Source organism: Argiope bruennichi, chromosome 8 (assembly GCF_947563725.1).
Source record: "Argiope bruennichi chromosome 8, qqArgBrue1.1, whole genome shotgun sequence".
In the NCBI taxonomy this organism is placed as follows: domain Eukaryota; kingdom Metazoa; phylum Arthropoda; class Arachnida; order Araneae; family Araneidae; genus Argiope; species Argiope bruennichi.
The window spans coordinates 9,202,030-9,227,509 of NC_079158.1; the positions used below are offsets into that span (position 1 = coordinate 9,202,030).

The following is a 25,480-nucleotide window of genomic DNA, read 5'->3' on the forward strand; positions in this document are numbered from 1 at the left end:
CATATCCTGATGAGCTGCACGTGACGAGTCTCTGATTAGACCCTCTGATTTAAAGGAGCGGCGGACATGATCCCTCAACTTTCGTGCTCGCCATGAAACTGTTGATCTGCCTCGCTGTCTTCTCGCTGCTCGCGCTGTCCGGCGCAGAACGCCTCCTCAGGTGAGTCCACCTTCCCTGAAGCGAACATTTGTCGCATTTAAGTGTGATGTGCAACGGGACACCTCCAGTAGTTAACATTGCATCCTCAAGAAGCTGATATGGATAGCCTCATTCAGATGGCTGATTAACGTACTTAATTATCTCTGAATTTTTTTCATGAAAGAAACCAAGATACACTACATCGATTTGGCATTCGTGCTAGACTATTAGAAGTTTTCAATTTTTTTTTTTCATTTGTAACAGATATGCACACAATTTTTTTTAATCCGACATTCTAGCATTTCTTCTTTGCTCTCGTAGGAACATTCTACTGTGTTGCACTTCTTTTCACAGGCATGCTTAAGGAATTATAAAAAAATCACTATTTTTTTTTTTTTTTTTTTTTTTTTTTGCTTATAAATTTATTTTATTATTTTATCCAGGTCAAATTATGTTATTGTAGTAATTATAAGAATATTTTAAAAAATAAGTTTCAGAAATATCGTCAAAATATTACGTGACTCATTTTATACATTGCCCATTTGGAAGGCCCACTTTCCAAAATCTTATATCTCTTACATATCTGTTCATTACAATTACATAAGAGTTCGTTTGTAAAATTATTTCATGATAAAAGTCGACCCAAATAAAAAAATCTATAAGCGTAATGGAAAAATTTCGATGTAGTAGTTATTGAACTCGTTCAATCAATTTATTAATTCGAATAATCCGTCACCTGGAATCATTTCCATCGATACCGATTTTGAGATAAAAAATACTCGATAGTTATAGAGGTTCCTATTTTCTATGGCAATTTTACTATTAGTCAGTACTAAGGAAAGAAAAACCTTTTTTTAATCAAAATTCTGGGTGTCAAGGCAAAATCCAAAAAAGAGCGAAATTCTTTTAGAAATACCTTAAGGAATTTTAAAGTATTGTTCAAAATATATCTTAGTTTTTAACGAATTTTTAAGAATTTTTTCCGTATGGTACTCATTACAATTTTGTATTCTTATAATAATTTTTTCAATGTTTCGTGTTTTTATTTTGAGTCAGAGATTTTGGTTTTAAAAAAAATGTGTTTTCCCACTTTTTTATTTCCCTAATAAAAGTCAGATTTAACATCTTTTTTATTTTTATTTTCTATTTCATTTGTCTAAAATACAGCGTTTGATATATTTCATAATCCATTATTATAAATCTTATGAAATCTTTTGATCATTTTTTCTCAAATTCAATAATGGATGGCGTCACTTGCAAAATTAAATAAAAATTTAATTATTTATTGCCAAATAATTCTTGAAATTATTAAAAGAGCGCATTATAATATTTAATTAACATTTTTAAATATTTCAATTAACAAAATTTTAAAACTTCAGAAATATCGATCTCGAAGTTCCACCTCTGCTGTGAAACGAGAATCAAAAGATCTGATTTGGTATCAAAAGATCTGATTTGGTTATTTGCCAGCAACTTTAACAAAACGAAATCCATAAAAAAAGAATCTGAATACATTTTTATTAAATTTAAATGCATTTCGATGTTCAAATACGTATCCTTACCCCGCACGAAAAAAAAATGAAATGAATAAGAATGGGAGAATCGCGCTGCAGTGGAATTTGTCTATAATCAATATTGAATATTTTTAGGAAGGTTTTCTGTGATGGAGCTCCAAATTTCAAATTCATGACAAAATTTTTAAATTATCGCTTAAATTACAAATATTTTCCGACTCTTGCATTCTTAGTTCTAAATTTTATTAAATTCAGTACAGGAAAGTCTCAGTTTCATCACAACTCTTCAATGTTGCAACTACAAAAAAAAAAAAGTCAAAAGTTAGATCATTGTGATGTTACAAGGTTTTTTTATTCAATCAACCACCTCGTTACGCTTACATTATTCATATTTTGATATTTGGAAACTAGTGTTATTAAACGTGTTGTAATATATTGATCTGATTTTTCGAAATGTTTTCCCGATGGGCTGTTAGAAGGATTCTTGATGTTTTGATCTGCTACTCCATTGGTCAGATAGTTTTCGATAGGCTGAAGTTCATTGCTGAATGACTTAAACTCAACACAACGCAGATATTATTTAGAAATGAAATCCCAATTGTTCTTATCAAACTTCCTTCATCTCTATCATAACCTTCTTCCCTTGCTGATTTGTTCTTAAAATACCCGGTGATTGTAAATGTGCTTTTCCTCGAAAAATTTCATTTATAATACAAAAATAAAACATAAATTTTGCAGATTTTAAAACAATATCGATTTTTAATCTATTTAAGATAGAACTATAGATACAACTCTACTTATCCAGCCACAGTTTGTTTATTTCAGACAATTCTATTCAAAAGGCTTGAAAGCAGTGCTTTTTCTAATGCATTTAGATTGATTTACCTGCAAGAAAATTTTTAAATTCATTTTTTGAAGAAATTATGTATCATTATGATGGGTCTTAAAAAACGTGATATCTGAAAAGCGATTCAAATTTCAATATACTTGGTTACGCATATGCCAAATATTTAGGATAGCTTTAATTAGTTATGTTTTAAAGACACTTTCTGTTCAAAACATAGAGAACTTTTGTCAAAAAAATCATTAAGGACAAATTCAAAATATTTATTAACTAAATAATTTTTACCTTGTGATCTATTACATCCTAGGTGATTTGAGAACTAAGTTAGTAAAATAAAAATTAAATATTTTCATTATTTCTCTACTAACGATGCTTTTCTTCGCATTAAAAATTTTGCTAAACTTTCATGAACTAGTCTAGGTTTTTCAGAAACCAATGATAATATGTTCTAATTGCGATCTTTTGAGGCTATATTAGTTATTTGTAGCTTTTAGCTTTATTGAATAGTTTTTTGCTTATTTTTTTAATTCATCTCCAAAACTAGTCAGTTATCTTAAAGATCTTTCTCTTAAGAAAATAATATATATTCATCTGAACTCTACATATCTATCTTTGTCAAGTTAACTGCCTCATTCTTAAACTATAAGATTCTTGCCTTATAATTAATTCCATCGGATTTCCGAATTTAAAATTCATTGCAATATCTTCAACAAACATTATTTAATTCTCTATTGAAAAAATTAATTTTTTTATAATTGTTTATCTTATTGTTTTTAGAAACATAAACGATTTCTCCGTTATAAAATATCCAAGAAGCAACTTTTTGTAAATCTGTTATGATGAACTGGATTTGTTAAAACAAAATTCTAAAACACTTCTTGATCAATATTTACATGAATTCGATTACTTCATCGTACATTTTATTATTCCCTCCAGTTTTAAATAAAATATTATTATTTAAAATTCGTTAATATTGCCATTCTAATTAATCATTTATATGACTCTGTTTTTTAGAAAATTTAATAGATTTATAATTACCAAACAATTTCAAATTTTTTATAAATCTCTTTTGGAGGGGTAATGTCTAGTTATTTTATTCCATTCACTTATTATTATATTTGTTTCTTGGTCATAAAAAATTGTTTGAATTCTTATAACAGTAAGTTCATTTATATATCTTTGTATATGTTCAGTACTTTGCTACCAACGCGCCAAGTTGGCAAGCGCCCATTCTAGGGTTGCTCCCTTTTTTGTAACTGCGCGGGGTCATGACCCGCCAGAACTTCGAACGCGATGCTTACCGTTGGTAGTGGGGTGACTCCATGCCCCTTCTCATAGAAATAAACCGCATTTTATAGAAGCATCGTTTTCATCCTTATAGCTACACCGCATTTCCTTAGTTTATTTTAATTAGTTACACCGCATTATTTAGATCTCAATCTCAATTGTGGAGCCATCATAGACCTCCACAACAGTATAAAAAATTTTAAGCAACTTTAATATAAAAAAAATCATAAATTTCAGTTCCACATTAATATAAAAAGAAAATATCACATTCAATATCCTAATTACTTTTTAACAAAGAATTTTCATTTGAAAAATTTAGTTTCCCTTTTTATAACATTCTGCATCCGTTATTTTTTCTAACGGATTAACGGATAGGATTAAGATTTTTCCAACCGGAATGTTTTCAGTAAAATCAGTTTATCCACTAATTTTTATTTATATGATTTACAAAATGTATTATTAACTTTTCTAATTATTTTTTTCTTTAACTGAATTATTTTTAGCAGATCTTTATTTTTTTATTTATTTGGGAATTTGATGCTTTAAATAATTTATTGCATACTAACGAAAATTTTTAATTTAAAGCATTTGTAATAAATGTTTTAATTGCATTATACTATCTTTTATGAAAATAATATAGAGAACAGTATTTTGATATATAGATCAAAAATATATGAAGCAATAATATTAAAAATTAAAATAACAATATTTGTTATTAAATGAACGGGAGAAAAAAGTTCAATGTAAATTCAAAAATGTTTGAAGGAAAATTAGCGCTTTAAGTATATAAATGATTTATTTTTTAATGTTTGAGAAATTTAACTTCTCTTAGTAAAAAAAGGCTGAGAGTATTTATTTCCTTGATAAAACAGAGATGAATTAACACTTTATTTGCAATTGGAAGTTTCTCACAAATTATTAATCTTTCTTCTTTTAGATTTAATCAATGGTAAAGATTACATGACATTTAAAAAATACTGAAGAAGTATTACTTAATGAAGAAACATAATGTAATAGCTATGTAAAGAAATTTTTAATTAAGAAGTTCCAACAGAATTTGGATTTTATATCATAATCAAACTATGAAAATATTAAATATAGAATTTTTTTATTCTCATAGGAAAATTTAAATTTTCCCCTAACAAATTTTAATTAAGAAAATAATCAAAATAGTTTTAATAATAAATTTAAATAAGAAAAATATTTGCACATTTCATTAATGCAATAATTACATATATATATGTATATAGTTGTATTTTGTATAATATTAACATAAAGCTGTATTTTGTATAACGTTGACAACACATTACAGTTGAATTCGATAAATTACTGCCATTTGAAGCTAATTAGCAACCAATACGGAATCAGTTTCTCAAGACCAAGTATGTAAAATTTTTTTGTCCATTTGCAGGCTTCCTCTGCACCGTCACAAGCCCGTCCGTCACCATCTGCATGAAGTGGGCACTCCCATTGAAGTGGCCCTACCCACCAGAAGATTCGACGAGAGCACACCCTTCCCGGAACCCCTCTCTAACTACTTGGACGTAAGTGGCTCATCGTTACTTAAGAATTACACATTCTAAGTAAAAATTAAGCGAATGACCAGCGCACTTTAATCATGCATAGGGGTAGCGCGTCTTCCTCGTGATTATTTGCGTCCCGGTTCGGGCATGATTGATCTTCTTCTGTGTTCTATCTGTGAGGTATGTGAATGTGCCCCCCCCCCCTGTAAAAAGGGGCTGTGCAAGTGAATGTGACGGATGAAGTAGCTAAGTCGTACTCTTGGCCCTAAGTGGCGCTACTGAAAAAACAAGAGATGCTCACGCGGCTTAAATCGCTAACAGATCTTGTAAAGTGAGGGCTTGTAAAGTGAGATAAGTAACAACAAAAACAACAGAATTCTTCAAAGATGGTCTTGGCAAAATCCATTTTTGAAATTAAGTCTTTAAATATTCAAATTCAAAAATGCAGCTAGTTAGAATGTTGAAATTTTGTATTCCTACTGCACACCACTATTAGAGAACTTCGTCAAATTTTAAACGATATCCGTCAAAGGGAATTCTGCACATCGGTGCATATGAGCCCAATAATTCAGAAATTCAAATTAACTTTCTGGATTTGTCATCAAAATCATTGATAGCAAACTAGTAGATATGCTTAAAATCATAAAAATGTATCATATTTTGAATCATTTTTACAAGCTAATTTTCTATGCTTCTGTTTGTCTATCCGTATGTATTTGCACGTTTTAACTCAAAAGTGCAACAATTATATAAATAAAAGATAGTACGTAATCTTGACCTCATTAATTCTAAATTTTTTAGTAGCATTTTGTCTGAACAAGAGGGAAAAAAATGCAGAAACGGACTAGATTCTCTTCACAGTTCTACGAAGTGTAACATAAAAAAGCGCTACATTGTGTGATTCGAGGGAAGAATGCTCCAGCCTTATATACAAGCTTCTTATATACAAGAATAGTAATTCGATTTGATTGGAAGTCGAAATTACATAATTCTTTATTCTTCGCTTCCCCTCTTTACTTCCCAATTTAAGCATATAATAAAAATGCAAAGTTCGGCTATAAAGAGAAATAACAAAAGGAAACGTTGTTCCTTCTCACTCTCAAATGACTGATCACACAATAAAAGAATTTGTCTCTATCGCCACTCAGTTGGATTAAGTTCATCTCTCATGGTAGAAAAGTGACAGACGCTTGAACAAATCACTACAGTAAAAGCCGACATCTCAGGGCCAGATCCGATAGAAAATAGAACAGCAAGCTTATTTAAAATGAGTGATTTTGAAGGCAGTGCATTTCAGTTCACTGTACCTGCATATTAAAATGTGTTACATTCTTAAGAAAAGAATTGTAAACTACAAATATCAAGCTATTAGGTATTGTGAAGTCATCAATATCGGCATAACTCAATTTGTGTAATACTTTAAACTGCATGCGAGCTCTTTATCACCGATATTTTTAAAAGTGCTTCACTTTATTGCAAACTTTTCTTCTCATCAGTTTTTTTCGAAGCCCTTGCTTCTAGTAATTAAAATTCATTTTTTGCTGCATTTATTGCTGAAAAACAGATTTATCGTCGTTCTCACCTGTTGTTTAACTTCGGGATATTGATGTGTTGCAACCATCAATCGACCTCCAGTTTCTGTGAGTTTTCCACGATTTAGTCGACGAATTGTGTTAAATATAAATGAGTGGTTGTATTTTCTTTATAAGCTGTATAACTTCTTGAACATAGATTTTGCTAAAAGAATGCGATATAATAAGTCATATTTACGTGAACAATTACCGTGTCTAGCTACATTCTACGATTTACCCTAGATTAAATAGTAGACATATTCATCAGCGGATTATACTTTCAGTCTGTCTTTGAAAATGAGAACATGAGAATTTGAAAATATAACAAGCCAAATAGACGGAACATAATATATTATGTTGCATGTTGTATTACATATATGTTGTATCATAATATGCGTATATTGCATCAAACTTTTTAAAAAAATTTTTAGAATATAGAACCAGGTTACAGTAAAGTTTCGAATATTCATTCGCAGAGACAATCATTGGTACATTTGTAGCTATGTTTTCATTTAACTCCGGAGTTACCATTAAAATAAAGCAAAGCATTTACAAACAGATTTGATTACTATATCTTTTGTTTTTTTTAATCTAATTTTTTAATTTTTTTTCATTTTCTACTTTTCTTTACATTATTAACAATTCATTATAAATATACAAATAATTTTAAAATCAGTTTGTCCCGTATTCACTGTCATATAGCACAATTTATGTGGAATGAATGGAAAATGTGGAATGAGTGGAAAATTTTAATGGAAAATGTAATTCATATTGAAAATTAATGGATTTACTGGAAATGAAATTATCTCAGAAATACATCCGAAACAATAACACATGAAACCTGAGTCTCTCTTTTCCTTCCTCTGCAGGCTCAGTACTACGGTCAAATCTCTCTCGGAACTCCTCCTCAGAATTTCAAAGTAGTGTTTGACACAGGATCGTCCAATCTCTGGGTGCCTTCCAAGAAGTGCAAGTGGACGAACATCGCCTGCCGTAAGTATCACACATTTAAGTCACAGTTATAGTTGCTTATTTAAATAGAAACTCACGATCAAAAATTTGACCATCCCATTTCATTTTTTGTAGGAAATAAAATAACCACAAAATTATAATTTTAAAAAGGTAGCCTAAAATTTTGTCGTTCTTTTTCTAAAGCACTGTTTTGTTTTATTTAGTTTTTAAATAAAAAATGCATTTTACATTTATTTAAAACTCTGCTAAAGTTTTATCATGATTTCAATTGTCCTTAAGTTCTCCAATTATGACAATTCCAAGATTTACATAATTTCAAATGAGATATATCTACTATTAAAGTTTGCTTAGGAATTTCATAATATATATATATATCTATATACTTATAATAAAGCTCAATGTGTGTGTGTGTGTGTGTGTTGGCGCTCTACAGGCCAGGTCATTTGACATACAGCTATCAAATTTGGTACATGTATACCTTAGAGGTTGGGAATGTGCACCTGGGGTCCCGTTTTTTGAAATTTTAATTAGAATTTTAATTATTAATTAAAAACTAACTTTCCCACCAAAAAAATCTTCCATTTCCCCAACCGCCAAATGAGTAAGGCTTCAGGTTTTTTTTTCTCCCAACAGTAATGAGGCAAGGGTTAACGTTTTTCGGCGGATTATTTCAAACGATTCTGTTTATTTTCTTAATGTTTTATGCATTTAAAATTAAACATTGTTAATTAATCCATGTTTCAGATTTATTCTGAAGTACTTTTGAATTAAAATAACACAGAATAAAGGAAATTAAAAATGTATAATCTGCATAGCGTTACCCCAACTGGCGTAGAAAAATTCACGCATTTGCGTTACCTAACTGGCGAAGAAAATTCACGCATGCACATTGTTCTGATTGTTGTCATGACAACCACTATTAACGGATGATTTAAATTATTTTTAGGTTAGTTGCATGCGTAAGTAAATTGTATTTATGTTATATATTTTTTGTATATGCTTATAGTTTTAAGTGCATCGTTTTGTAAGTATTTTTTTAACTTGTTTTCAATGATTGAAATTATTTTTAGGTTAGTTGCATGCTTTTGTAATTAAATTGTATTTATGTTAGTTATATATTTTTTTGTATATGCTTATAGTTTTAAGTACATCGTTTTTTAAGTAGTTTTTTTAAACCTGTTTTAGACCGATTATTTTAAACGATTCATTTTATTTTCTTAATGTTTGATGCATTTAAAATGAAACATTGTTAATGAATCGATCTGTTCATGATGAATCTGAGAAAATTTTGTTGACAAATTCTTGAGATATTACATAAATTAAGAAAGATATTCTTTAGTGCCCATAAAGTTTAAACGCTCAGTGACTCTATTATCAGTAATCATATTATTAAAAAAATGCTTTGTTTCAGTAAAAAATATTATTATATTAATTGCAGATTAATCATTTACACTTTAATTTAAAGCATAAATTCTACGAGGGGTAACAGAAAATGAGAGAGATACATATCACGTTATGACTGAAGGCCTTTATAATATTATGAGTGAATTATATGACTATCAAAATTTGAAGTTTTAAAATATTTTGCTGAAGAATCTATTAAAGTTGGAATTGCATAAAATATTTAATTATTAAAATTTTAACAAACATTAAAATTGGCGAACCGGATGGTCGCCAAAGGCGGCTAGTATATAATATTCTTGATACCGCATTCATTTTACTATACTGTATGTTTTTTGGTCTACCTTTTTCATTTCTGGAGTGATATAATATAAATCTACGCTCCAGGATGCGAAAAATTGTAGTTTTCCCAAAATCTAAACCTTTGTTGTAGGTTACTTACTCTTTTACTAAAATTCGATAACATGTAACAAAATAACTCTTTATGTGTTTGTTTCAATCTGTTTATTGAAAGAATTCATCTTTGTAACTTAGACTATAATCATCGACAACTTCCATTGGTAGTACATAGGAAACTGGCATTTCTTGGAATTCAGGAGCTCCAAAAAATAAAATAAATTCAGTTACCTTTATGAAATTCTGTCGCGCAGAATAGGTTATTTGGAAATAAAAGTACTGCATAATTTACATTTAAATATAATATCCTCATATTTGGAATTATTTAGCAATAACATCTTAAGCCTTACTGTCAGCCTGAATTGCCATTGACGAAACAATTGTGCCAAAGCTGAATGACTTTAATAACGGTTTCCTTCCAGTTCTCCACAACAAGTATGACAGCAGCAAGTCCAGCACATACAAGCCCAACGGCACCGCTCTCGAGATCAAGTATGGCAGCGGCAGCATGACCGGATATCTCAGCACGGACACACTGACCATCGGTCAAACCAAAGTGAGAACCTCCTTTTGAACTCTTTGCTTTCGAGATCAGCATAGTTAGATGAACGTTCCGTTTGGAAATAACGCAAGAGCTGTTTGGGGCGCAACGCATGATTCGGAGTTGCGGCATCACATAATAAAGGGAAATGAATTGGTCTGCTGTCAGAGGTGCTTTATAACGTGCACTGATTCGACATAAGAAAGGGAGGACTCATTTGCATAATAGAGGGAGGGCTTGAGTTCAGCTTTTCTTCAATTAAAGTCTCAGAAGATGAATGTGTTTGCAGTTCGGGGGTCAAAATCCTTTGCTACGGCGAGTCTCACTTGTCTTTCAATGCCAGACTAATTTTAATGACTATTATTTTAAATACCCTTTATTTACAAAATAAAATGATTACAAAAAGACTCTTAAAGTAATTCATAACAGCATCCAAACATAATTTCTACTGATAAAAATCGCATCTGCAGCCCGAAAAAATCAGAATTCTTATAATATTGCCATTTCTTATTCGATTCTTCTATTCGCAAAGGAAAATAAACAAAACAAACGAAAGTACGTGAAGAAAATTGTGAACAGCAGTGAAGGATGTAGAATCGTTCCCAATCAGGGGTGGATGGAGACATTTCTCAACACCATGCAATACACAATATAAGGACCTTTTCTGACAGCAGGTCAATTCAAATTTACATTTTCAACTTAATGACTCTATTAATGATTTATTTCCGTTTATTTCTTAGTAATTTTGTGAATATATATATAATATAGCTAAATTGGGACAAAAAATGATCATAATTATTCATTAAAAATTTCCTTGTTCACTCATAAAAACATACAATTGTTAAGGTGGATAAAAAGGAAAGAATAAATTTTAAACAAATATAACTTTTTAATTTTACAATAATTGCCAAGTGGGAGATAACTAGTGATATGAATATCAGATATATCGAATACATTAAACTCTCATCAACTATTAATCCCTATGTAAAAATCATAAATTATATTCTAATGTATTTAATCATGATTTCAAAACTCGATGCAAATACACTTATTAATAATATTTCAGAATTCATAGAATTTGAATTTTTACAATTCGGACAATAACATTCCTCTTCGCAGGCGGACAATAACATGCACGCGAAGAAGTTAATGCGATGCGCTAATGATCATCGATATCTATTAGATTTCAAAATCATACAAATCGCACTCGCGTTACCAGTGACGACTCAGAAACGCATAGAGTGGCAAAATAATTTTTTCATTGGAATACAACTGAAACATAAGATTTTTTTTAAAAAATCACCTCACTCAAAACGTCTAATTGCGATATTCTGTTCCAATTTTCGGTGAATAACTTCCAATAAAGGAGATCAAACATTCCTTCAACAGATACAATACTATCGTGGAAATATGAAAGCATAATCAAAAACAAAAAATAGCGAATAAAAAGCGAAAGAAAAATAAAATCAAAAGAGCGAATTCAACTTTGGATGTGTGGGACGAACAAAAAAAAAATCCTCGCTTTTGATTTGCCGGCTTTTGGTTAGTTTCATTGTCGAATTTTGCTTTTTGATATGTCTGTTGACAATGCATAGAGCCAAATTCTTATACTGTTTAAGACAATTCCGAAGCTTCCCCTGGACTCTACTTATCTACAGCGTTCTTCCTTTATTTTTATTCCGCTTTTTAATTTTCATCGGATTCTCACTGTTAAAAAAATAACTAAATAGAATTGCAAACGGAAAAGCAAGCTTTTATTGAAATAAAAGGGGCTGAGTTCTGTGAGCAAAAGGGAAACCGCCACTCACTGAATGTAAAATGAAACTCTGATATTAGCGCACGCTTAAGCAAGTGGCACAACATGCCAAGCGAGATTGCACAATATTGCTCTATATCTCATCATATTCTGCAATTTTTCCTCTATCGACTGCAGATCTCTGGTCAGACGTTCGGAGAAGCCATAACAGAGCCCGGCCTGACGTTTGTAGCGGCCAAGTTTGACGGCATCCTCGGCCTGGGCTTCAGCACCATTTCTGTAGACGGCGTCGTCCCCGTTTTCGACAACATGCTCAAGGAAAAGCTCGTCGACAATGCCGAATTCTCTTTCTACCTCAACAGGTAATTTCTCTTCCCTTCCTTAGATTATGTTTAGGGCGGAGATCAAGAGGGATAAAAAAAAATAAATGCCACGATTGTAAAATTGGAATCTTGCAATCCATTTTTCCACTCGTTTCCCCATATTCTACAGTTTAATAATTTTTTTATACTTAAATGTTTTCATGATAATGTACTATATTTTATTATTTTTGGATTTTAACTACAATTTTATGTATTAATTTACTTACATACGACTGGTGCTATCAAGAAACGAATTTCGTAAAAAAATTAATTTTAAGACTTCTTACTATCTATAATGATGAATTGTAAATGACGCAATAATTATATTCTAAAAATATCCGTTTTTAAAAATAACTGCTTTTTTTATTTAATTCGTGTTTTTTTTTTTTTTTAGACTTAAAGTAGCTCAGCAGAAATATTATATTGCTAACTTTGATAAAGAAATGATTAAAAAAAATCCTATTATTATTTTTTTTATATTTTATTTATTTATTTAAAAGAAGCCTAGTTGTAATTTTATACAAGATTACGAAATTTCACAAACGGCCTTGGTTGTGAAATTTATTTTATACTGTCATAATTATAAATTATAAATGTCATATTTATAAATTATTTCATACCAAGTATTCATTGAATCAAGTATTTACCTTCCAGGTAAAGGAACATGACACGCACATCATTTATGTATGATGTCCTAGGCCAATTTTAACAATCATTGTATACAATTATTTTTTCTTTTAAGTTGAGGGAAAAGAAGAGAAAAATGTGAGAACTCAAAATCTGACGTACATAACATTTTACAAATCAATTTTGAATAATTTATTAATTTTCAGCAAATGATTTCATTGTTATGATTTTTATTCGGAATTGTTTTAACTGACTTTGATCTGAATGAATTCTAACTTATAATTTACAAGTTTGATATGAGTTCATTCAAAATCCCAGTATTATATTATCATTCATTAAGGTGTATGTACACACTTAAAAATTCGAAAATCGTTCAAAATATCGAATATTTTTTATTGCTTAATAATGTTCTCTGATCCTTCAGCTTTCAAACGATACCAAGATATTGTCAACATTCGAAATATTTCTCGAGTTATAATTATTTTTCTTGAGGTGCTTTCATTAAAATCTCTAGTTACGATGTTTTTAAAACTCATTTTATGAAGAATGATATTTTCCCACTATGTTGCTTCATTCAAACAATCATAACTCAACAAGAAATTAACCAAATACAGTTATTTATGTATCAAAATAATCTGTATGAAATAGCGGATGTTTTGTGCCTCAATCAAAGTTATATTTATAGAAATAAATTTTTAATAGCTGTTTAAAAGTTAAAATTACAGAAAAAATCTCGCTTTTTCTATTCATCGTTGATGAAAAAACTGTTTTAAAAAACTATACATTTTTATAACTTGATTGAGGCAGACAACATGAAGACTAATAGTAGGCATAATTTCCAACTAGAATTGTGTGTCTGTAAAAATTAGAATTTAAGACATGTTTTAAAAAATAGGCTAATTATCTCAAAAAATATTATTTAATTAATTAATAATTAGTGTTATATGGTTTTTTCTCACTGAAATGAATTTAAACATATATTAATAACCTACTGTGAAAAAACTGGATTTTTAAAGTTAAAATTTTTAAAAAAATCTTCAAGTGTGTACGTACACCTTAAAATTTACCAGAAAATATTTTTTCAATATAAACAAAAGTATGTAAATTTAAACATTTTTATGTTTATATTTCAGACATAAAATCACGGAGTTTTTTAATCATAGATTTATTCATTTAACATTCTTACAAGAAAAAAATAAAAAATGCTTGTAAATCGGAGTTAAAATCAGTCATTATTCTTTGAGTATGAAAATCGCGTTTTTTATAATCTACGTATCCCCTGGCTGTACGTTGCGCTCTTTCAATAAAAAATCAACTTGAAGCTTTAATCCTAGTTTCATGATTGCTTTTCAATCACCGTTCTTATGTAACAGAGTGAAAAGAATATAGGAAAATAATATCTTTCAAAAAAGACACTTTTATTATTAGTTAATAAAAATATAGATAATTATATTTTTGTAAGAAATATGAGAGTCATAAGAGAAGCGAAAAAGCTAATAAGAGACGACAGAAAAGCTTTAATTAAATTGGAATTTTCGTCCTTAAATTGGAATTTCGTTCATTAGTTTCACGCAGGATTATTTTATTTATAAAAACGGTTTAATTTTTTTTTCTGACAATCAGTATGATTAAATTCATATAGTATTAACATTTTTTTCAAGGTCACACATTTTAAAATCGGTTTTGCTTCCAAAGTTTTGGAAAAGAAAATTATTTCCTACTTTTTAGTCTTTAAAATATTATTGTAAAAACTTAAAAACTTTTTTTCTAGTAATAAAAACAATTTACCATTTTCCTAATATGGTATGAAAGATAATCTCTCAGAATATTTCAATAATAAGCTCACATAATATTGCATGAAAATAAATTTAAATTAATTTTTGAATCAATTATTCAATTTTGAAAATATTGATTTAATCTGTCGTCACGGAGAACTAATAACTGTTCTACCTTTCAGAATTCTAGTTCAATGAGAAGGTGATGAAATATAAAATTTCCGCCTTTGCAAATATGATTCAAGAGACCAAGAACGATCTTTGTAAAGAAATTAAGTCACACCATATACTATATGAATGGAAATTCTAAAATATTAAATTGTATTTCGAAACTGATTTAATTCCAAATTGCTGAAAGCATATACGTCATCGTGCTTCCATTTTTTCTTTGACCCTTAGGCCATTGATAATTAGCCATCATTATTTTAGTTACCTTAAGAAATGCGTTTTCTTCGTAATTTTTTTTTTCCATTTTCTGCAGGAACCCTAACGCCAGCAGCGGTGGCGAAATCATTTTCGGCGGCACCGACTCGAAGCACTATAAGGGAGATTTCACCTACGTACCCGTCGATAAGAAAGGATATTGGCAATTTCACATGGATAGGTGAGCACTTCTTTCATTAGCAATCAAGTAGCTCGTTCAATTAACTCAATCAGTTCGTTCAATTTCAAATTCAAACGCAGGGAAACACCCAGGAATAGTAATTTAGTTGGTACGAAAATAGAAAGCTGAAGCATTGATCTAGCTATGCTAGTGTCCCGTTTCAATGCAAAACTAGGATAACTTTCGTAATTTTGATCAGTAGAGAGATAACACGACACCAAGAGTTCTCGATATCAGACTTAACTTGCACTTGACCAACCTACTTACTAGAACTTTGTAAGAATAAACCAAGCACCAAGCCATTGAAGTCATGAAGCATGGAGTAAATTTGTTTTTGAACTACGATTAGACCATTTATATAAGCATATTTTCTGAACGTAGAAGACTAATTAAAAACAATATATATTTATTTTTTTAAAAAAATATTCATAAATAGTCTAATTTTCGGAAGCTTTTCGCTATATTCGGATTACCCTTTTAAATTTTTTTCTGTTTTGTTAACAAAAGTTTTGTCTATAATCTTTGATGGTTGAATCATTTCCTCCGATTCCTTTTGACCCATATAAGCAGCAATTTCTCTCATAAAGTCTGAAATATCATCAGCTGATTCCAGAAATCCTACATTGATCCTCCTACGCAGACCCTACATTGACAGCGCCCGATTTCTCAACTAATTGGTATGTAGATGCCATAATTCTATAGGAAAGTTCCTCTTGTTTCTTACAGAGGCCACGTTCTCATTTTAGCTTCATCTGTTACAGATGTCGCACCAATCCTTTATTTCAAAATTCGAACAATTGTCTGTCCGTTTTAAAGAGAAACATTCAGTGGCAAATCTACAGATCGACAGGATTTAATGGTTTTAGAAGCCTCTGACCGGAAATGCTATAATTATGTAGATACAGGCAGAGATATTGTACTTTTTCACCGGAACTGAAAAATGGGACATAATATATTAATACTTTTTGATTATAGCGTCCATTGCTTAGTAGAATAATTTTCCTATTTTTCTTTCTTGCTCTGAAGTGTCTCAGTAAATGGCAAAACATCCAGCTATTGCTCCGGGGGCTGCGAGGCCATCGCCGACACTGGCACCTCACTGATCGCCGGACCTTTGGCAGAAATCGACAAACTCAACAAAGAAATAGGAGCTACACCCCTCACACAAGGAGAGGTAAATGGGCACTTCTTTTCAATGCCCGACCGTCTAAAGTAGCTTTTATATTAGATCAATTATTGTGCGCAATCATTGTCTCTCTACCATTCCCCTCCCCCTATTGTCTTCAAGACTTTTGGATAAATTTCCTTGACAACGCTATGTATCGTCCCGATGAGACAACTATTGGCCTAGCTGGCTACTGGACCTCAATGTGTTAAGCTTGATCTTATATTGAAGACAGTAATTAACCTATGAGATACCTTAAAGAGAACCGTTTTCTGAGATAACAGAGTAAGATATAATTTTGCATAGAAATTTAAAAATTATTCGAAGGTTTCATATTTATTTTTAGGCAAGGATAATTTAATGTAAATATAAGAATAATATTGATTATAAAGCTGACATACAAAAAGTTAGTCCCAGATTTATAATGAAATAAAACCTATATGAATTAAAAATAAGTATCATTGTTTTTGTACGAAAAGTAGAAATGATTGAAATATTTATCTTAACTAAGAAAAATATCTTCGTCAGCAATACTGAAATGAAAAACAATATTGTAACACTCCACTCCGATAGCGGTTTTAATACGAATTCACACGGCTAAAACTCTTATTTGACAAGACTTCAACAAAGATAACTCACTTAAATTTGAAACTATCACAGAGCTAGTAAGCTAAAATCAACTTCATTTTCCGACAACAGCTTCGTAATATGACCGTCCTGAATGAGTGTCTCAAGAAAGTCTCAATTTTGATTAATATTACGCAAAAGCACTGTTACTCACTTGAGGGGTGCAATTTTTGATTTCGAGTCTTTCCAAAACTCTAAATGTAAAAAACTCCAATCGAAATGCCCTCTTACAGACATCTACGTTCCCGTGCTATTTGAATTTCACAGGATTTCAAAAAAAAAAAAAAAAAGCAACTCCGTTCGCATTTTCGGGCTTGGGGGCCGCCCACAATTTTCATAATTGCTACAAAATTTCACTTTTTAACAACAGGTTCAACGAATCAAATATTCAAGAAACTATCAAGAGTGTTGATTTTTTCGTGACATCACTAGCTAGTTTCATAACAGACACCAAAAATTCCAGAAAAACTATACACACAAAAAAAATCCGAATGCTTTTGTTTTTATCTGCATTAGTGAAGAGACTAAATGAGCGAGCGACTTTTTCAAATAATCGTTTCTCCAAAAAGGGCGACTACATTTCTTCAGCGTTACTAAACCAAATTATCCATATACAATGTCTATCTTCTCTTATTAATTTGCTACATGTTCTTTGATATTGTGAAAATAGTTATCCGAGTCATTTTGCATGTTTTTGTAGAAGAATCCCTATCATGTTATTGAACAATGAGCAATAAATCTCTTTGCGATTCCAGTTACACATAAACAAGATATTCTTTTTAATCTTGCAAATCAAGCCGAATTCATTCTTTTAGAAATCGCAGTAATATTGAAAATAATAATTTTAAATTACTTTGCTACTAACCGATATTGATACATTAAAGCTATAATTGTCGAATTTGGAACTGTGACCACAAAACATCATGATACTGCTAACAATTCCAGTACTTCGTCTCTGTACACTTCTCCACATCTCACAGTCAAATATAGAATTATCCAATTAAAACCCAATTAAGAAAATAGACAAAAAAGTATACTTAAAAAGAATACTTCAAAAAAAGTATAAATGTTCACATTGGCCACCACCGACGTCGCACCACACTTTACTTAACGGATTGTCCTACTTTCGTGAGCATCGAAACAGAAATGAAGCGCATAATGCAGTGTATTACTATCTCTCATTATAATTTGCTGTTGTATGCGGAATAATCTTAGATGTGACCCCTTTCTTTTCCTCCTCCAAACAGCTGCTTCTACAGAGTGATTCAACAGTGGTTGAATTTTGTATTCTGACCTGCAGATTGTTTTCGTCATCATGTAAAGTATCCATTAGATGTACTGAACATTCAGCCACTAGGAAGCGCTATTATCACCGCGCGCAGCTTCATAGCACGAATGCAGGATGATCCGTTGTGTTTGGCACCGATAATCCTTCATTCGTGAATGAAATTTGTACATAAATGCAAAAGAAAATTGATTGGTTATCAGTTTCATAACAAATCTAATCCACGAATAGCCACCTCAGAACTCTACAAACTTTCATTATAGGAATCTTCACAATCCCAAGTTGTTGAGAGATTGCCCTTAAAAAGTGGTTTGTGAATTTAATTTTGCAGATTTAAATTTACTCATAAAAATTCAAAATCTATCTTTTCTGCTGTGGAAGCGGAATTCTGCACCAGTTGAACTTCCACTAAGTAGTAAAAGATAGAATTTTGTAGAGAAGCATATTTAATAATTTTAATTTCATCTTCCTTTAAGATTTCATACTCGCCAAAGCATTGAACTTTTGCTGATTAGAAGAGAAAAGTATCTCCTAATTCAATGCGAAAAAGTATCAAAATTAAATATCTACTATTGTGAAATATTTATATTATAATTTGAAGTATTTAGGGTGCTACATTTTCAAACAATCATGAAATCTCTTTGACTACCCAAATTTATGCTAAACAATAATTTATGATGATGACAAAAATTTAAATGCATGCAAAATAATGCACCGTGAAAATAATGTATCTCAACCTAAAAAATAAATTACTATACCATTTGTAGACGCAAATTAACAAGTGTTTAATTTAAACGTAAAAAGAAAATTCTCCAGAAAATTATATTCTCTTTCAGTTAAATTATTATCTTAAATTTATAATAAACAATATTGTACAAAAAAAACAGAATCTTAATGATGTTTTTTCTGCAAATATGATCCCCCATTCGCGCCAATAAGGACGCTAATGGTTTCCGTCAATATTCGGAGAATCGAATGAATCAAAGTCAAAATTTTCTTTAAAATATTTGTGAGATTTAAAGTCACGAAACCAGGAAATGTAACATTACTATCAGATGGTATATGATGTACGTTTTACATATAGATTTAAATATTAATGAATAAGGAATTTTTAAAAAATGAATTCTGCCAAAATAGAAATTGTTTTGCTAAACGCTCTTAATTTCTCAAAAACAAGCATTTCCCAACATAAATATTTACGAAAAAAGCTCAATATGAAAAATTCTTATTCCGTAAATTATACAAATTAATATTTACAAAATAGTAATAAATTAATAATCCTTTTTAGCATATTATAATGTGCTGACTAGTTTTGTTAGAGCAGAATGAATTTTTTCACTCTCTCGTTTCAGTACGTCATCGACTGCAACTTGATTCCTAAGTTGCCCAAAGTTTCTTTCACTTTCGCTGGGAAAACATTCGACCTGGAAGGAAAGGACTACGTCGTGGAAGTAAGTACTATTTATACGGTCATTTCTGAAGTAAGGTCCAATTATTAACAACGTTTCAAATATCAAATACGCGCGTTCATAAGCTTCCAGCACAGATTCCGATGCCATTTGCATTCACTGTATCATCTTGTAGACTTCACTGCGTGAATTTAAGAAAACTGATACTGAAATGCAGTCATCAAGCGAGCTGCATTTCTAGAGAGGAGAATCGGAAAAATGATCAAATCGAGTTGTAGGCCATCTGTCATTATAAACAAGCTGGTAAAAAAGGAGTGTTCACAATTTTTCATTGGGATTTCTACTAATGTTGAGATCATCTTTATTTAAAATTGTATTTGAGAACTTACATTATAAGAAATAGTGCCATCAATCGATTGGTTCTTAAACTGCTTAAAGAAGAACACAATATGAAAAGAGTAGCTTATGCTTTTTTTTTTTTTTTGAGCCATCACAAAGAGGGGGCAAACTATTTCGGTGCAGGAGATGACACCTGGACGCCCCATGGGACATTTTTAAACGCAAAACACGTGTTCTGCTGTGAGGGATAGCTTAACTTCTTAATAATGTGAGACCTTAAAGAAACTTCCAGAATAGACGAAGTGAAATACTGTCAAGCAGTATGGTACTTCTTCAAGACAATACTCAAAACCTGATCAAATCTTTTAGATGGCAGGTATTCGATTCATTTGCCATACACAGCCGATCAAACACTTAAATGATCATCGTTTCCTTCACCCTCTGGAGACACGCCTCGGTGACCGTTTTTTAGACACTACCTGAGAAGTGAAACCGAGGCCGCTTTGATGAGAACACATCCTGCGGGTCTGGAATAGCCAAGAAAGTAGAAAGAATAAGAGATGCTTGCATTTCGTTTACTGTGTTGTTTCCCATGCCGTTGTTTTAAAATTTTGTTGTATAACTAACGATAATATTTACATATTTTATCATTTTACGTAGATTTCAACAAAGTAAAAACATAAAATTATTAGCATATATATATTCGAAATCAATTTGAAGTATTTTTATTTACAGAAAAAGTTTTTTATAAAATAATTTAAAAACTATTCACTTAATAAGAAGTCTTTATGTAAATATAAAGAGAGTATCTGTAAACTTGTTACAAAAGTGAAATATTTTTAAATTTGTTAAAAATGCTTTAAAATGTCTTCATTTGGATATGTCAGCTTTCGCTTATAAAAATCAAGTGATAACTTTTTTTATCATAGAACTTGTTATTCCAAATATTAGTTTTTTGAATGTGACATTCCTTTTATGTAATCACAGCATCGCAAATGAAATTTCAATTTATGAAGGATGTATCCAGAAAGGCAAAGATACAGGGCTATTAAATCTTTCCAAAAGCTCATATTATTTTGAAAGCAACTTCAGTCTGTTATCAGTTCTTAATTCGTTTCTGATTGATTCTATGGAATAGAAATACAGTAATTGCTATCACACATTTACCATTATTTGCCAGATTTTCCTCTTATAGAATCAGTTCATTATTTTCATTTAAAACTTAATTATTGTAATAAGATTCTGTTTAGCAAATAATTAAATCTACATTCAATTATTTTAATTCTTTTATATATTCAAATTAAGAAAATATTTTTGAAATATATTTTCTCAGATTATTTATTTATCTTGACCTGGAATCGCATGCCTGTTTTTCTATTCATATATCCAGTAAATAACCCTTCCCCCAAGAAAAAAAGAAGAAGAAAGCCTGCCATCAGAAAAATAATATAAACTGAAATAACAAAATATTTTTAATGTTTAATAATTTTTTAAATTGTAATTGAACAATTAATCATTAATAGATATAATGTTTAAGGATTTGAATGACATAAATTTTGAGCTGTCTATTTAATGCAGTTAAGAATTTTGAAGATGCATATATTAATTAAAAAGAGCTGTATTAATTTTATTAATTAATAGAATAATTCCTTCTTATGTTAAGCATCAATCATGTTTATCAAAAATAATGAAATTGTTTTCATACAATTATTTTAAATTAACTTAAAAATACAAAATACAGTACCATCCTCACCTTTCATGTGAGCACTTAAGACTGAATTGTCTTAAGTGCTCACATGAAATCTCTTTTTATAAGCAATATTTTCAAAACTAGAAGGTACTCGGAATTTTATGGACTTTATAAAAACTGAAAACGTAATTTTCAAATGCCATTGGACGAAAACTTTGACAAAAAAAAAGCAAAAAAAAAAAAAATTATGAGAAACAATCTATTTCTAAAATGGAACATTAAATCAGAATTATTTGCATCATTAAAACGCGCCTATCTATTCTTACAATGAGTAGTCTAACGCTAACACAGCCTTAGGCTTAATGTGTAGTAACAATCAAAAAATGACAACTTGGAAAATACTGCTAATAAAGAGAAACAAAACGTATTAAGTACTTACGTGAAGGTCAGAGCTGATACACATTCTGCTTTATGTAATCCATTGGTGAACGAGAAATATTTGCACGAATTTTAAACTCAGAAAGAGTTTAACAATATATTTTCTCAGAATGATCATGTTAATCTGCTGTAAGAAACTGAGCAATCACAGCCGAAAGCAGCGCATCGCTTATTCCCGCGCCGTATTAGTGAACAGAGACAGTGTTCCAGACCCCCTAAAACGATTTTATTGCTTTATTGAAGGCTCCGAATAACTATCTCCCAGGTTCCATGAAAAAAATATCTCTTTTCGTTTTGACAATGCTTAAACTCACAGAGAAAATAGTAAGAGAATTACACAAAGCCTCAAAAAGTAAGTATTTTTTGTTTCAAAACGGACCTTATTTGAAAAAAAAAAATCTCTTTTAGTCAACTAGAATTTAATATCTTTATGAAAAAAATAGAGTTGTTCACTAATTGACAAATAACAACCCTAAGACCATTTATAAAAAAATATTAAGCATCACTTGAGATCAATGCAAATGCAAGTTAAAGCAGATCATTTCTAAAGATGAGCACTTACTACTGAGTTCCAATATACCAATTTCAAAGTTTTCATTATATTTATTTATAATCATTATTATTTATTTATATTTTTAACATTAGAAATATTTTTCCTAATATGAGTAACATTTTTCTAAATTGCGCTTATTTTTTCATTTCCCTTTTTGACTCGACTTTCTCAAAGGATGCTGCACTCGAGTCGATGGGAAGTACTTTTATTTACACATCTTTAATATACTGAGAGGCCAAATAATTATGACCATCTGGCAGTTGTATGCAAAATGAGCTACAGTGCTGCCGCTAGAAGGAGTGATAGATACAAAAAGGGAAAGCAAGGCATCCATCAATTGCGCTGTGTTACACGCGGAGATAGGAGCAAAAAACGTGACTTAACTGAGTTTGAAGGCGAGATTATTGTAGGCGCTCAAAGCGTCGGAACCAGTATCAGGAAAACGGCTGCTCTTGTGAAATGTTCGGGAGCAGCAGTTATTAATGTGTACAGAGAGTGGACTACCAAACAGAAAACCGGGTCTCAACGTCAGTCTTGTGGTTGCCATAGGATACTGAATGTTCGAGCTGAAAGGAGACTTGCCAGAGTTGTCCACTCCAATAGAAGAGCAACAGTACATCAAATAGCGGAGAATCTTAATGAAGGAACAACTGCAAACGTCTCTGAACGAACTATGCGGCGCACATTAAGAATTCACCGTATAGGCTATGTGAGCCAACAACCTCTCTGTTCGAAAGCCTCTGCTGTCAGCCTTGAACAAGAGGCATAAGGATTCGACAGTAGTGGAAAAGAGTCATGTGGTCTGATGAATCGCGTTTTCAACTACACCATGTAGATGGCAGAGTTCGGATATGTCGAAAAGAGCACGAAAACATAGACCCCAACTGCATTGCTACAACACTTCAAGTTCAGGAGGCAATATTATGGTTTGGGGATGCTTTGTTGGCACTGCATGAGGCCTTTGATTACTGTGGAATAACGTCTGAATGCCCAAGGGTATTTAAGTGTTCTTGCAAATTAAGTACATCCTGTTATGTTAATGGTGTACCCTGCCAGGGATGGATACTTTCAGCAAGACAATGCTCCATGTCATATAGCTGGTATTGTCGTCAGATAGTTCGAAGAACATCACGCTGACTTTATCTGTCTTTGTTGGCCCGCACAATCAACAAATCTCAATCCAAATGAGAATTTGTGGGATGAGATGGAACGGGGCATCAGACAGCAGGATCCAGTGCCATCCAATCTGAAGGAACTAGAAAGTGCAGTTCATCGGATATGGGGTCGAATTCCTCCTACCGCCTACTAATATCTCATAGAATCAATGCCAAGAAGAATGCGAGCAGTATTGAGGGCTAAAGGTGGCCCAACACTGTATTGAGGGGATGGTCATAATAATTTGGCCGCTCAGTCTATATCTAGGAAAGACCCCTATAATAAGCCAAATATCTTTTATTACTGAAATACATTTGTACTGAGACAATTGCTGTCTTTAAAAAGAGCTACATAACAACATCGATATCTCGTACCTAGTCCGCAAATTCTCGGGTGGACGTGTCAATTTGTAGACAAGGTACGTTGCTCCTCGACAGAAATGCGCAGAAAGAGAACAACATTGAGTAACAAATCATACTCCCATCAACATACCCACTGATAACTGTTTCAAAATATATCAGCATATGTTTCTTTCATGTCAGATTAGCGTTGTGTGCGGCCGGAACAGTACTAATTCAAATTCGGTTGGTAAATGGTATTTTGCGTCCTCTTTTCTTATGAATGTATCTATAGTCTGACTTTAATCACTTTTATTCATAGGTGGCTCAAATGGGACAAAAGATCTGCCTGAGCGGATTCATGGGCATCGACATTCCCAAGCCCATCGGTCCTCTGTGGATTCTTGGCGATGTCTTCATTGGACGCTTCTACACTGTCTTTGACTACGCCAACAGCAGGGTGGGATTCGCCGAAGCCGCATAAACAGTTCCTTTTAAATTGCGAATAAAAAAAATTCACTTCTGGTTGAGTTATTAAATTGGTGCTTACTTTTATATGTTGGAGATTTCCATGAAATGTTGAAATGAAAAGTTATGAGTGATTAAATAGGCTTTTTTTTTATTAAAAAAGGATCGGCTACAAAACTGTTAAAAAAAAGATCATCTGTAAAACTGACAATGTTGATCTATTTTTGTATTTTAAAAAATTACAAAATTCTATGTTTTAAAAATCTACCTCAGGTAAAAATCCAAATTATAAAACCAAAAATCTAAAAGTGAAAAATATTTTTGGATGCATTTGTAAGAATTTTTGAAATCGGAAGCATTAGACTGTAAGCTATTTAGTCAAAAGTATCTTTGTCCTGCTTAATTCCCAGACATTTGTATTTCTCTTTCAGAGCGAGAAGAATTTTTTTAATACTTCTTAACTTATTCAATTTCTTAACATGATATCATATTTTCATTTCTTGTCAAATTTGGTTATATATAAAAAAAAAAAATTTCTACTTAAAAACATTTTTTTCTCTTTGAAAGCAGATCAAATACATTACATAATATATAAACGGAAAGAAAATAATTTCTTATACATCATGAAGATAAAAAGAGAAATCATTTCTGGAGATAATGGCAAACGAAACTTTGTTATCAGAATAAATCGTATGGCATGT

The 25,480-nt window shown here is 31.1% G+C and overlaps 1 protein-coding gene across 1 annotated transcript; it reads left to right on the plus strand.

Moving 5' to 3' along the window:
- On the plus strand, positions 1 to 24,836 carry LOC129981854 (lysosomal aspartic protease-like). The gene is made up of 9 exons (XM_056092888.1): positions 1 to 160; positions 5,196 to 5,328; positions 7,748 to 7,871; positions 10,070 to 10,203; positions 12,122 to 12,306; positions 15,190 to 15,312; positions 16,339 to 16,486; positions 19,742 to 19,840; positions 24,634 to 24,836. The coding sequence occupies exons 1-9, from the start codon at positions 93 to 95 to the stop codon at positions 24,793 to 24,795; spliced, it is 1,176 nt and encodes a 391-aa protein (XP_055948863.1). The 5' UTR covers positions 1 to 92; the 3' UTR covers positions 24,796 to 24,836.
- Positions 24,837 to 25,480: the final 644 nt, after the last annotated feature.

Bases quoted from the DNA above. Each gene is read 5' to 3' on its own strand.
- LOC129981854 (XM_056092888.1), top strand. From the start codon at position 93: ATGAAACTGTTGATCTGCCTCGCTGTCTTCTCGCTGCTCGCGCTGTCC. The intron at 7,872-10,069 runs GTAAGTATCACA...GTTTCCTTCCAG, and splicing joins GTGGACGAACATCGCCTGCC to TTCTCCACAACAAGTATGAC. The intron at 15,313-16,338 runs GTGAGCACTTCT...CTTGCTCTGAAG, and splicing joins TGGCAATTTCACATGGATAG to TGTCTCAGTAAATGGCAAAA.